The sequence below is a fragment of the Eupeodes corollae genome, chromosome 2 (genome assembly GCF_945859685.1).
Source record: "Eupeodes corollae chromosome 2, idEupCoro1.1, whole genome shotgun sequence".
NCBI lineage: Eukaryota > Metazoa > Arthropoda > Insecta > Diptera > Syrphidae > Eupeodes > Eupeodes corollae.
Window position 1 is genome coordinate 79,569,191 of NC_079148.1, and position 15,119 is coordinate 79,584,309.

The 15,119-nt window shown below is 29.7% G+C and overlaps 1 protein-coding gene across 1 annotated transcript; it reads right to left on the reverse strand.

The window, feature by feature from the left end:
- Nucleotides 1-394: 394 nt before the first annotated feature.
- LOC129947260 (uncharacterized) lies at nt 395-12,188 on the reverse strand. The gene is made up of 4 exons (XM_056057762.1): nt 12,028-12,188; nt 1,456-1,595; nt 1,033-1,218; nt 395-886 (listed from the first exon to the last, which is right to left on the reverse strand). Exons 2-4 carry the CDS (start codon nt 1,570-1,572, stop codon nt 689-691), a joined length of 501 nt encoding a protein of 166 aa, XP_055913737.1. The 5' UTR covers nt 1,573-1,595; nt 12,028-12,188; the 3' UTR covers nt 395-688.
- Between the last annotated feature and the right edge of the window lie 2,931 nt (nt 12,189-15,119).

Genomic DNA, 15,119 nt, shown 5'->3' on the forward strand with positions numbered 1-15,119 from the left:
ACAAGATTGGGCAACCAATAAATTAAATTATCAATACCTAAGTCTTATGTGTTGCAAATACTTTCTGCGATTAGTTAGAAAAAAACGCAATAAGGGGCCCAAATAATGCAACCATATTCAGCGTATATTAATATCCTCGAATTTTTGTATAAAAAGGGAAGGTCGTTTATTAACAGAACAAAAAACAACGGGCCAAGGTGGCTACCTTGAGGAACACCAGAACTAACAATATATTAATTAAAATGGTCATAACACTATAAGATGTAAGATGATATCTTACTCTATTTGCTCTATTTTACTTAAAAATTAAAAGTAAAAATTATGGCTAAGGGTGTATGTAATAAGTTTCGAGCAATGACTTGTTTGAAAAGAGTCTTTATAAAATTAATAAACATTTTTATTTTATTTTTAGCAAAATATTTATTACAAAAAATATTAAATTAATGGAGTATTCGACATATTTTTATCATAAGTTTATGTGTTATTTTTTTTTTTATTTTCATTCTTTTGGTATTTAGAACACTTTGAAATCTCTTACATGGCTAAATAAATAGTAATTAAAGGAGCATTCAAAAATCTACTCAATTTTAATTTATGCGGTGTTCTCAAAAAACTTTTTGATTTATTGGCTCTTAAATGAAAAATAAAATGCTTTTCACCGCCTTATTAGTATCTGTAGACCTGCAGCTTATATTCCACGGTATGATTTATGTGCCAAATATGTGCTTATGAAGTACAAAATACTATTTGCAAGACCCATTACAGCTGCTGCCATGTACATATCGTGTTGTCTGTAGTTCTTATATCTCGAATCGGTCAAATCGATCAGTATCAATATGGAAGCTACCAACAGCAAAATACCAGCGATACAGTGATATATAAGTTCCTGTTAAAATATATAAGACAGGAAATTTTAGTAGGTAGAGGCTTAAGTATATGTACATGAATAAAATGACTCTTGTACAGTACTGTCGTTGATATTTTTACAACATAATTTCAAAATACTAAATAAATATAATGTACAGTGCTTACGTAGATTGTTTTCGCAATTATTCCACCTGTGCTCAGTGAAGTAAGGCACGCTAGTAAAAGACAAAACGTTCCAATCATAAACGTCGTCACCATCAGAAAGAAGAAAAGGTATATCGAAGAATTAAGGATGCCGCCGTACATGTTATAGTAATAGGCAAAAATCCCAACACATACTGCACCAATAATCTGAAAAAGAGGAGATTTGTATTTAGAAACGCCAAAGGTGCTATATACCATAATAAATAAAAGGTGTTTCCAAATGTACAAAATAAGATCTTAAATTGATGCCATTTGTGTACAAAATTGAAGTATTATTAAAAAATTGGAAGCTTAACAAAAATTTGTCTATAAACAAGGAATGCCAAGCACTTACATTTTGGAAACCCTTAGAATTGAATAAAATTGTAAAAAAAAACAACTTACGAGCTGTAAAAGTTTAAGCATTCCTGGCGCCGATTTCATGTATCCAGTGTTAAGTACAATGTATGAGGTGTTGGTGGTACTGGTTGTAGTCCTCGTAATTGTTACTGAGTGAGACATTTTTAATATTTATTTGTTTTTTCCTGAAAACATAAAAAGAAATAGCATTTTTAGTAAATAAGATGGTATTATAATCATTTACATAAAATTATCATTTAAAGAATTTGAGTCTAGTGATTTACAGCTTTTGACCACTCCTGTATGCGACTAATGTCAGAAGGGGCTTATGGTAAATCCAAACGGTTTATTATAAAAGTCATCGTAACAAAAGTTTCTTTAAAAAGATTCATAAGGAAATGCATTTCAATATTTTAATAGATTATATAGGGCAGTCTTAAACGACATAAAAGACTTAAAAGTAAGGTGAGTTTCTAACGGATGAATGGACAGCTGCCAAAAATAACCTTCTGATTAAGTCAAATTTATTTTAAAGTTCCTGGAAAGTAAGTCAATGGGCATACTATTCTAGACAATTTCAGATCTATCCCAGATGGAAGACGATGCGGTATACTTCTATACTGACGGTTCAAAGACCGATCACGGAGTTGTAAGTGGTATATTTTCAGAACAACTGAATCTCAGTCTATCCTATAGACTTCCCAATCAATGTAGTGCATTCCAGGCAGAAGTAATGGCGATTAAAGAAGCACCATTCTGGCTCAAAGAAAACGTTATATCTTGTAAGGATATACGAATCTTCTCAGACAGCCAAGCCGCTCTTAAATCTCTCGCGTCTGTCTCCACAAACTCTCAAACAGTCCAAGATTGTCAATCATCTCTGAATGAGATGACGGAACAGTTTAACATTCACCTCATTTGGGTGCCGGGCCACAGAGACATTCCGGGAAATTGCAAAGCCGATGAGTTCGCCAAAAACGGAACACTTCTGCTTTATGTTAGACAAAAACATAACATAGGAACACCACTTGCTACATGCAAATATCTTCTCAAGCAATATGCTCTAGAAACAACAAATGCTAGATGGTCACAAAGTACCACCTGCCTAGAAACCAAGCAAATATGGTCAAGTATTGACTTAAAACGGTCAAAAAGCTTAATATCACTGAGCAGACAAAGCATAAACTCTACAATTGGAGTAATAACGGGACACTGCCTCATAGGAAGACATGCTCTGAGGCTAGGGGTCTACACAAATGACTTCTGTAGAAGCTGCTTAGACGAGGAGGAAGAGGAAACAGTCCAACACCTTCTATGTACATATCCAGCACTCTCCAAAAGAAGGAATTACTTTCTGGGTAATCCCTTCTTCGATAACACCAGTGAACTGGCAACGATTGACACAAAACGTCTCTCTAACTTAATTAAAAGTACAAAATTGTTTGTTTAAATTCATTACTCTCCCATGAGTAACCTCATTAGTGGTATCACAATTGACCCTTGAGGTCTACGTGGGTCAATGACATCTGGACAGCCATTCCAACCTAACCTAACCTAAGTCAAGGGGCAGGTTCAAGCAACAAAAGAGACTTCAATTGCAGCCAACTGGTTTCTTTGAATGCAAATTTAGTTAGTTTTTCAAATGCCATATATTTTAAACTCGGAACTTTACTTCACTAACCTCTACCTCTAGTTTATCGTAAAAAACTACCAAAACCAATACTGTCTACAAAACACTCCTCAGGCAAGCTGCAAGTCCATCACGATTTGTACTTTGTATTGTAAAAAATATTACTTATTTCTTCTCCAGTTTGGAAAGGAAAACATTAAATTTAATTGTGCAGAAAATAATTAAATCATATAGATAGACTTGTAACCTATCATGTTAAAATTAATGCTGTTGTTAGTTTCTGCAACTAAAATATGGTGAATGTAAATTCTTAGCTTGAAATGAATGACATCTGAAAAATTAACTATACATATCTGGTCTTATTTTGCGTTTAAAGAATCCAGTTGTTCTCAAATGAAGTAATTTATTAGGTTTGAGCCGACCAATGCAACGTGGACACGTGCATTGTTCCATTTTCAGGAATGGTGGAGTTCATACTAGTCAAATGTCAAAATATGAAAGTTCCAAAAGTGTCAGCTGCTCAAATAGAGTACAATTCAAATCTCTTATTCAAACAATATTTGTTTTATAAAGATTTTTGAATACGTTTTCAGTTTTTCATGTTAACCCAGATCACTATCATTGTTTATTTTATGCCTTAGTATATATTGAAAGTAAGTATGTATGTATGTATATAAGGGCATTTTCAGCATTTAAATTTAAACACAAAGTCTTTAATTTACCAGATTTTTCCGAATCAAGATTTTAACAAAGCGCAGTATTTTATTTGCGAGACGTTAATTTGCTTTCAATAGTTCTAAACTTTTTTTAAATACATATGATATATGAATATTACGGTTTTCAGTGTTGTACTCTTAGCATTAATTATAAGTTAGGAATTAGTTTTAATTAATAATCAAGAATAATACAAAAAAAATAATTTGCATAGTGAGTAAGAATTCATAGCAGAAACTAAATATGACATCAGAGTCATCACCATATCTTTCCAACTGAGGGTGGATTTATATCCACTGTAGATTTATATCTATGTACATATATACTATACAACCAATAATTTCAACCTTAAGACAAAAATATATTTTCAAGCACGTTTTATTTGTGAATATTATTTTATTGAATGAATGAATGACAATTACGTAATCTTTTAAATCCATGACGGCATTTATAACGACTTTACCTATTCGACCTTCATTCATACGTTTTTATTCTGGATGTTTTGTTTACAAAAAATCAGGTATATACCTAATTTGTTACCTCAATATCAAGTAACTCTTCTTTTGCACCAACCTGTACAATGTACACATGTACATATGTATAAATAAAATATTTTATGGGTGTCATCAGCTTAAACGATAAATATTTTTAAATAATAATTTAAAAATTATTCCAAAATTCAAGTTCTGATATTAAATCTTATTTCCGGTGAAGAACTTTTAAGTATTTGTAAAAGGTATATCAAGTTTGGGCGGTAAAAATAGTTTTGACGTAATATTATCCGGAATGTTACAAATGTTGTTATGTTGACGAGACCAACAAAAACTTGATCTTAAATGAAGTAACGTAACTATTTGGTTAGTGATAAATAAATGGTATAGGGGGCAACCAAAACTTTATGAAAGCTTATGACTCATGAAGTTAATTTTATATATCAACGCACATGGATTGCTTGATTTACAATAACAAATCAGAATTTGGCTTATGAATTTAAATTGTATGTCTAATAAATAGGCAGATTCAGACGACTTAAGTGACTTGAAGGCAAGGCAAGTGTATAATATCTGATTGGCCAACTGTCGAAAAGTTGATTCTAATTAAGATTGTTCAGTTCAGACGACATAAGGAACTTAAAAGCAAGCAAGTTTCTAGTATCTGATTGATCAGCTGCCAAAACATTGCTTTCTAATCAAGGCAACTTAATTGAAAATTAGACGGGAAAGTTAGCCAAGGAAAATCTTCCTAACTATCAAGTCAATTCCACTTAATATGTCAAAATGACGGCTAATTATTAACTAAAAGCTGAACTTTATTATTCTTTGATTTATTTATATGTTGCCCAATTCCACTTTATGTACGAGTATTATATACAAGTTTTCCTTATCAAATTGTTAAAGGAATATGTAATATTTATTAAAATACAAAATAAAGTTCGAGATGGACCTGTATCTTGCCTGAGAAGTTTTGTTTAGACAATTGTATTTTTAGTAGTTTCTGCACTATCAACAGAAAGTAGTGGTTGGTAAAGTAAAGTTCCGAATTTGAAGTTTTTGAAACTTTACCAACTAACTAGTTGCCTTGAAACAAAATGTACGTTCATAGAAAGCAGTTCACTGCAAATGAAGTCCCTTATGTTTGTGAACCTGAATGGCAAGTTAGTCAAAAAAATCTTCTTAACTAAGAATTCAAGTTTGCTTATGTCAAAATGACCGCTGATAATTTTTTTTCATTCAACTAATAGTTGAATTATATTAATCTATGATTGATTTATTTTCTGAAAAATTTCATTTAATCTTTTGTGAGTAAAAGTGTTTCTTATGTCAATTTGGAAAATGAATAAGTAATATTTCTTTAAAATACAAAATACAATTGATGATGGACTTCCAGCTTGCCTAGTTTTTTGTAGACAATAATGTTTTTGGTAGTTTTTGAACGATCAACTGAAGTACTAGTACATTTCTGAGTTTGATATTATTAACATCTAAATAACAAACTCATTTTGATCAAAATTTACGTTCAAAGAATGGAGTCCAAGAAATGATGCTTATGATGTCTGAACGTTCTTAATGATACAATTTTAACAACTTAACCTTCAGTTGTTTTTATGACCCGTTAACATGGATGTTAATTTTTTTGTTACGTATCAATTTCTTATTTCCGAGGCTTGTTGGTGCTTCGCAACTAGGAGATTTGTACGTGGTGAGGAAGTCACCCCGACGGCACAACCCCCAACCTGGAGAGCCAGATCCTTAGTATAACTCCAAGACGGGTAGCTGGATAAACCGCTCCTTATAGGCCTGTGCTCCGTATAAGTCGTAGAAACCCTTTAAGGTGTTTTAACTTAGTAGTTCAGCTTTGCTGGTACTGTAGACGCCACCGTTAATTCCATCTCGGTAATTCCTCCGCTGTCGTCTGGATAAGAAGAGGTTCCTCTCTCGTTTGCTGCCCCAACAACTTTCCACTGGGGTTGGAACCCAATCTCCAGTTGAGGTACTAGGCACCCGATATTCACCACGGGAAAGTAAGAGAGGGAGTTGATAGACAGAGGTAGGTTTAGAGAAAAACCTGTGGACGCTTGTGTCCTCATGAATGCACATGTCTACCATTTGAACAGGTGGCGCGCACGAGTGGAAAGTGACCTCACCCAACTTGGAGCACGAAGCTGGAGACATCTAGCTAGCGAATGAGTTAGATGGAGAAGTTTGTTGGATGAGGCCCTAGAAGCACAACTTTAAGAAAGTAAATAAGTCAATTACAATAGTTGTTGTGGGCACGGATTTGGTTTAGTAAAATATATCTTATAGATTAACTAAATTAATTTCTCATATACTCTAGATGGCGGGTTTCAATAAGATATGTGACTTGAAATTAAGCCAAGTTTCTGTGAAAAACTTTTCTAAAAATTATCGTAGCTCGACTGAGAGCTGAACTTTCTAACTCTTTAATTTATTTATTTTTTGCATTGTCAATAAAATTGCAAAAAATGTTACTTTTCAGATTTGTTATGAAGTAAGTAATATTTCATTAATATTTGCAACTCGTTATGGATTGGAAGCTTGTTGAAGAGATTTAATTTGTAGATAAAAATGTTTTCGGTATTTAATGTACTAAGAACTAAAGGTTAGTTAAGCAACGTTTAAAATTAATTATATCTGAAAAAACTAGTTAGTTATCGTTGTCTTAATTTGATTGTGCCCCTTATCATCTGAAAAGTTCCAAATTTGGGGTACGAATGACTCTTTCACTGCCAATAGTCTGGTTGTTGTTATTCCTCTTTGTTTTTATAATTAAATTTTAAAAACTTATTGGCCAGTTTAAGATCTCAGAGAGAGAAAGTACATAACATTTCTCATGCACATATGTTTTATGATCTTGGTTTTGAATTAATCATTTTCAATAAAATTTTTCTAAAATGGTCACGAATATTAGAGTTTAAAACAGAAGTTTTTATTTATTTATCTACTCGCGCTAAATAAAAGCCAACAAATAAGAGACTATTAAAATCTCTCCATCAGTTTTGGAAATGAAAAAAAATGAAGGCAACTTCAATTTGTTTATTTATGAAGAGGCACGTGTGCTTGATATTTAAACAAAAAAACTAAATTTGTAAGGCTAATTAAAAATGTTTAAGAGCGGACAGACAATTTTCGGTTCAAAAATTAATACAACTATACCTATAAATGTGAAAGCATCTCATCCCTAAGGAGATACAAAAAATATCCTTTATTCTATAAATAACCTTGTTTTTTCTAACAAATAAGTAATAATGAGTAACTCAGAAAAATTTTAAAGTTAAACTATGTATTGAATAAATCTTGGGCAACTTCATAACAAAGTTTGATACAATAATTTAATACATACGAGCAAGTACATCTTGCACAATGTATGTTTTTATTATGGTACATTAAGCTTCAGTTTCAGTAATAAATATTGTTTTTGTTGTGTATAAAACCAAAAACTTTAATACTAATTTTTCAAAAAAAAAGCAAAATAAATTTCCACCATACAATTTAAAAAAAAATATTCAAGTGTAATATTCAGTTAATTGTTTTCCAGTTTAAAATTAGCACCCTTCCTTTTTTAAAATTGTGTTTTTAAGCTTTCAAAACTAAAGAAATGAACACATCGATATCAGTAAATAAACAACTACGTATATTTAGATTCATACACAACACATTCCGAATATAAACAAACAAAAAACTAGATATCGCTAGGCGATGATTGATGACGAATATAATCAAAAATGTTTGCCTATCCTATGTTTTAGTATATTCCTCAATTTGTTTCAGTAAAAGGAATGGCTATTTAGGTCATGACTCAAAAGAAAATTCTTTTGGTCGTTAATGAATGCAATTTGTTTCCAGTTTCAGTACACCTATTTATGTATAACAATAAATTTGGAAACCTGTCAAAAAGGGCAACATCTTTCAACTATTATCAAAAAATGAACCTTAATTTTACTTCTTCAACTGCTGATGTGAAAAGAGATACTCCTGGAGGATTTGTCAATTCTTCGCAAGTACCCGTAAATAAAATTAGATACCAGGGACATCCAGACTGAAACAGTAAGTTAAAAACTAGTTCTAAATTTGTGTGTTGATCAGTTTTTAACATCTAGCATTAGACACTTGCACAGTACCTATAGCTTAGTTTACTTTGTTATTATTGCGTCATAATAGTAACCTACATACATATTCAAATTTAAATCCAACGGATATGGAACTACCCGAGTGGCGGTTGAAAAACCAAATTGAATTGTTACAACTTGTTTGCATAATATTATTGTACTCGTATATTTGATAAGAAGTCTTATATCTCTTTTGTGCGTTGAGCTAAAAATCGAAATGCTTTTAAATTTAAATTTGTTTAAATAGAAATGTTTTTATACAAAAATAACTTCAACACAAAAATAACGTCATTCCTCCCTCGATATCCAAGAAGTTGAGATATACATTCACATGTATTTTCAACATGCGAAGTAAATTATAAGGAACTATATTCTGCTTCTTCATTCCTCACATTCCTATAGGAAATGACGTAAGCAAAAGGGTGAGGTCAAAAAGCCTTAAATAATTATGTTTAGCAAGGAAATAAAAGGAACATAAAAACTATTCCCAAATCTGTCGATTTAGTAGAACGAAACAAAAAGTATAGATACAAAATTTGCAAACACACCTTTTTTCAAAAAGTTTTGATTGTTAACAATGACTGCTTGAATATAATGTAGCTTTACTTATAAAGATTAATTGTTAAATTAGTTTTTTCAATGAATTCAGGTATGCATATTGATATGTATACTACATTATGTTGCATTTATTCTGTATCTATAAAAGTTGACCTTATTGATGAAGTTTATTTACGAATATAGAAGATGAGTCAGATTTTGAAATGATTCTTGCGAGACGGTTGTCGCTTACACAACACACATTTACTATACTATTTCAGTTGTTTTTGTTTGTTGACAACTGTAAAAAAAAAAAGCTCAGTCTCAGAATTATGGTTTTTATAGACGATATAAATACATATATTTACACGTGATTAGATTGAATTTGATTAATTTTTGCTAAACTTCAGTTGCATCTCGGTGATGTGTGACACTTTCTTTGCGTATGAATTATGATATACTTATATGTACATATACATACATGTGTACATGCAATTAAGATTAACAGAGATCAAATGTCAATGTCAAAGAATTGTAGAATTTTGAATTTCGTAAAGGCTCAGAATAATTTCTGCTTTAGTAAATTTGAATAAAATAAATAATTTGGACACATTTATCATCACAATGAAAACGCATGTCACTTAACTGAAGATTTTATCCTGGAGTGGCTTAAAAAAGGGTTAAATATCTTAAGAAACAAACTAAAAGTACTTTAAATATCAAGTTCGAAACAACTTATAGGTATCTGAAATTCAGCTTTACAACGTTCTCAAAATGTTTTCTTATCTCTTTTACGAATTGCATTCTGTTGAAAATAGCAAAAACAATACGAAGACGTTTTTTTTTAACTATTGAATCAAAACCTTTTTTGATCGGGCGTGTGTTCAGACTTATTTTACTATCGAAGGTCGTTCCTTTTTAGGTTGTATTTAAGAAACCCAAGATTTTTCAGGCAAACATCACATAACGTTGGTATGTTTTAAACTTTAAATTAAAAGTAAATGTAGACAAAGAAGACATCAAGATCCTAATAATTAATTAAGTTTTGATTTATTTTGTAAGCTTGTTTCTCAAACTATCATAGTAGATATAAAAAGGTACTTATGTAGCTATTATGCTTCTTTGTTTTGACTCACCTACATTAAACCAGTAGGACACTAGGACGTATACGTACTTTATACGTACTTTGTATGTTTTTATTTTTATAAAATTGTCTTCGATATTTGTGTACCAATCATAGACCCCCAAAAATCGGCAGAAATTTACATATGTACGCACATATGTACATACATACAGTAGGTATAAATATACTTTCAATCCCAAACATTTTGGAATTAATATGAAATGTTCTGATTCTGATATTCGAATCATTAATGTAAATTTATTGCCCACCAAATAATACTAATAATTTTTGGTTCTTACTATAGAAATGAATTTAGAGATGATTTTATATTTATGTTTCCTTGTCTGATGCTTATCAAAAAATATTAAACTTATCATGAACTTCTTTTACATAAATATGAGATTAACATTAAGCGTATTAGTCATTGCTTAATTTACAATTTCACAGTAATAATTTTTTCATAAAATTTAACTTTTGCCTCTCTTTGCTACAACAATAACCGCAACTCGTTAATTTTACTCGGATTAAAATGAGCGCTATAGGTTAACTAGGAATCAACCCTCCAAAAATCTTCCCCGAACAAATATCTTAAAACAAATAACAGCCGACAGAAATCTATAGTCAAAATATCCTTTATTTACATCGTAAGCAACAATTTCAATGAAAGATTAAATATGACATTTTTTCATTTTGACCCAGCAGCGACTTTTTCGCTTACTATACAAAATGATTTGTCGGCAATGTCTCGAAGATCTTCGTAAGAGGAAAGAAAAATATTCTCAAAATGTAGACAATATATTTTTATCGATGCATTTCAAAAAATCACCTAGCCCTCTAAGAATAGAACTGCATACCTATACACTAGCCTTATTGTATTTACTGAAGCTGATTACTAAAGTAATGAATACTGTAATACCTACAAAAACAAAAAAAAAATTTAATTAGACACACAATCTGTTTATAAAGTGCACCCACATTAATTATAAGCCTTAAAGTTTTAGTTAATAAATGCTTGTTTTACGTTTTTATTTAAACGAATTCATCCATTTACTCGTAAATTCCAAAAAAACAGTTAACTCTGGGTTTTGTATAATATAGCTACGTGCATAACATTACAACCAAACATGAATGACATCATTCAAGATCTACGGAACAGCACGTCTGTACATCTTTAACATGAATTCCATATCAACAAGAAATAAAAACATTCAATCAAAACAAAAAACACCACCAAAAAGATTGTCGTATAAAAGCTTTAAAATAACGATGGCCAAAAACGTAAACCAATTTCATACCCAAAATATACCACATAATATGTAAACAAACGTAAAATGTAAGTGAAAGTGAGAAGAAGCCAAAGCATATTAAACGTCTAGACTTGTTTGGAATATAAAACATTCACATCCCGATATGGACAGAAAGGGAAAGTTCCCCATCATCATATTCGCCCCATTATCGGACCCACCCTTTTGCAAATATTTATATGAAAAGGTAATTCGATCAAAATAAAAACACAAACAAAAAAATACCAAAAATCACGCACCACTTCTTTGTATATTGTTTAAATTTCTGAACTGAATATAATATTGTTAACCAGTTCAAGGTATATGTTGTACTCATGTTCAATGTCCATTGCAAGGAATGAGATCATTTAAGTAAATTTAAAAATGGATATTGGGGCGAATAGCAACATTTTCCCAGAATCAGAATCAGCAGCAGCGAGAGCACAAAACAGCGAAATAACGAAACAACCAGCCAGCCAGCCAGCTACCACACCCCACCCACACACTTTTTTACTTGTTCATTTCGGCATTATTCTAAATTTCAGAATTTTTATATTTTGGAGAGACTATCGAACTTAAAATAGAATTTATTACAAAATTGCTCATCATTATTGGTTTGAATGTACAGAACGAGTACTATAAAATTATAATTAAAAGAATATTGAAAACTCTTAGAAAATAACTTTAATTTTGTAGGTATTACCGTTTATGTGTCGAAGAATTTCACTACTGCTTTAACGCACTATTCAATCAAGGATGTTAGTACAAAAAAGTATTTTGAATTTTTCTGTTTAAAAATGTAAAACCGTTGGGAGTATAAATTTTAGATGCGCTATAGGAAACGTCGCAAACTAGACTGAACAAACAACTCCAATTTGATATCTTTTGAGTTGGGCAGTTTGCATCGCATATCGCCGTATTTAAACGCACATTAACGTAACCAAAAAGCGAAGATGCTTTAAGCTTTAAATATTTTAACATTTTCCTTAACATAACACAAAACTCAAGTCTTTACATTTGAATTGAACACTACTTGTAGAATTCGTAGTGGTTCGTTGCTCATAGCTCATAGGTATACTAAATGATTAAGAAGAAGAAGCTTTACCTCTTCATGTAGACGCGATGATAAGAAATTTTGTGTTTTCATTTGGAAAGTTGATAGTGGTTTATATGTACGTAAATCAATAAAAAAGAATGAGTAACTTTGTATAAACAAAAAATAATGCTTTTGATGACTCCGTGCTGTAGTTGATAGATTTTTTTTTTAAATTTTATTTTGGAACTGGTTATGTACGTAGGTATTTACTTAGTTAACTTGTTTAAAGTTCATATTAATGAATGCGTAGCTACACCAGTAATAGATCGTTTTTTATTTAGATTGTATGGTTGGTAAGACTTAAGGATGGTAATTATAGTGCATTTAAAGTTTTGGGCTATTTTAAATTTGTTTGAAATAATAACTATAGCGACTTTAATTAAATGTAACGTGATCCCGAATAAGTATAATTTTGAAAAAAAAAAATAACGTTTTCTTATAAATAAAAAAAAAAGAGACTGGGATGCGACCCACACAGATAACTTCCCATCCCGTCTGTCGATTTGTCTTGCTTAAAAGTTTTTATTTTTTATGAAAAAACGGACTGTTGGATTTTTATAAAAAAAATTACTGAATATCGAAAACAAAATTTTCTGTGAAATAAAATGAGTTTGAAGCCAATATTTTTAATTTTTGAAAAGCTATTTGGGTCGAAAGTAAATTTTTAGTTAGTTTTACTATTGTTTTTTTTTAGTGTTTTATTTTTTGTAAAAAAAAACTGTCAAAATTTTCTGTGAAATAAGATAAGTTTGAAGCCAATATTTTAAAGTTTTGAAAAGATATTTGAGTCGAAAATCAATTTTTACCAACTTTTATTAATTATTTTTAGGTTTTTAATTTTTTGTAAAAAAAACTGTCAATTGGATTTTTTTTCATAAAAGTAGTTTGAAGTCAATATCTACAATTTTGAAAAGATATTTGAGTAGAAAATCAATTTTTACCAACTATTATACATTTTTTTTAGATTTTTATTTTTTGTAAAAATTTTTCAGAATGTTGAAAACAATATTTCTTATAAAATAAAATAAGTTTGAAGACTAAATTTCAAGTTTTTGAAAAGATATTTGAATCGATATTCAATTTTTACCAACTTTGAGTAATGTTTTTTTTTAGATTTTTATTTTTTATAAAAAAAACTGTCAATTCGATTTTTCTCAAAATTTGTCCTTATGTTGAAAACAATATTTTTTATAAGTAAAATTAGTAAGAAACTATTATCTCAAATTTTTGAAAAGATATTTTTTGTAAAAAAAACTGTCAATTCGATTTTTTTCAAAATTTCACCGAATTTTGATAAACAATATTTTTTGAAAGATTGAAAGAAATTAAAGTAAAAATTTGTGTCGAAAATCAATTTTTACCTTCTTTTATTAATTTTTTTTTAGGTTTTTATTTTTTGTAAAAAAAACTGTCAATTCGATTTTTCTCAACATTTTTCAGAATGTTGAAAACAATATTTCTTATAAGATAAAATAAGTTTGAAGTCTAAATTTCAAGTTTTTGAAAAGATATTTGAATCGATATTCAATTTTTACCAACTTTAAGTAATGTTTTTTTAGATTTTTAGTTTTTATAAAAAAAAACTGTCAATTCGATTTTTCTCAAAATTTTATCAGATGTCAAACACATTATTCTTCGTTACACAAAATTGTTTTGGAGATGAAATCATATTTTAGTCTTTAAATTTTCGAGGTGACAAATTATTTTTTTCAGTTTTTTTGATTTATATAACAAAAACCGTTAGATGGATTTTTTTTTAAAAATATATTTCTTTGATATCACGTTACAATATATTATATAAAATTTAATTCAAGTCTCTAGCGCTTTGGTTCGTAATATATTTAGGGTTAAAAAAAACACTCACGCAATTTTCCTGAGAGCCCTTTCTGCATCTTTCTGGCTTATTATCTGTGTAACAAAATTTATTTGACGTACGAACGTACGTACACACGCACGCCCAGACATCTTTCTAAAAATCTTTTATTTCGACTCTAGGGACCTTGAAACGTCGAGAAATTTCATTTTCAATTTGACAAATCGGACCCATTACAATAACTTCCTATGGAAAGTTAAAAAACTAAAAAAATGATTTTACCTACAGAATAACTTTTTTTTTTTAAAAAAATAAAAACCTAAATAAAATATTAATTAAAAAATCTTGGCAAAAATAAAAGACATTGCTTTCCAGCGATGTCGTCTTAAAAAAAATTGTTTTTAATATTCTGTAAATTTTAATTTTAATAAAAATTAAACAGTCATTTTTTTTCATAGAAATTAAAATATAAAAAAACTATAACACAAAATTGATGTTGATGATGAAGATGAATTAAAACTTTCAAAAAATGCTACTTAAAGTGATAAAAATTGTGATTCGACTAAAAATATATACATAAATATCGGGAACAAAAAAAGATATTGAACGCAAACTTATTTTGTAATAGGTAAAGTATTGCTAACTTTTAGTACATTTTTAAGAAAAATTCAATTGACAACTTTTTCTTACAAATACATACAAACAAAATACTGATAAAAAATGTCCTTCGAATAAAGTATTATTAAAAAAAAAGAAATATATTCACTTCAAATTTTTGTATCTCCTGAAAATTTCTTTTATTTTCATATAGAAATGTTAATATCGAAACGGTCGAAACATATGATACAAATTAAATGACCTATAGATTTAAAATAGCTTTGCGGCT

What these genes read in the sequence shown, in the direction of transcription:
- LOC129947260 (XM_056057762.1), bottom strand. Translation starts at nt 1,572, where the DNA reads ATGTCTCACTCAGTAACAATTACGAGGACTACAACCAGTACCACCAAC. An exon ending in TGCTTAAACTTTTACAGCTC is followed by an intron (nt 1,219 to 1,455) that starts GTAAGTTGTTTT and finishes CCTCTTTTTCAG; the next exon opens with ATTATTGGTGCAGTATGTGT. An exon ending in TAATTGCGAAAACAATCTAC is followed by an intron (nt 887 to 1,032) that starts GTAAGCACTGTA and finishes ATATTTTAACAG; the next exon opens with GAACTTATATATCACTGTAT.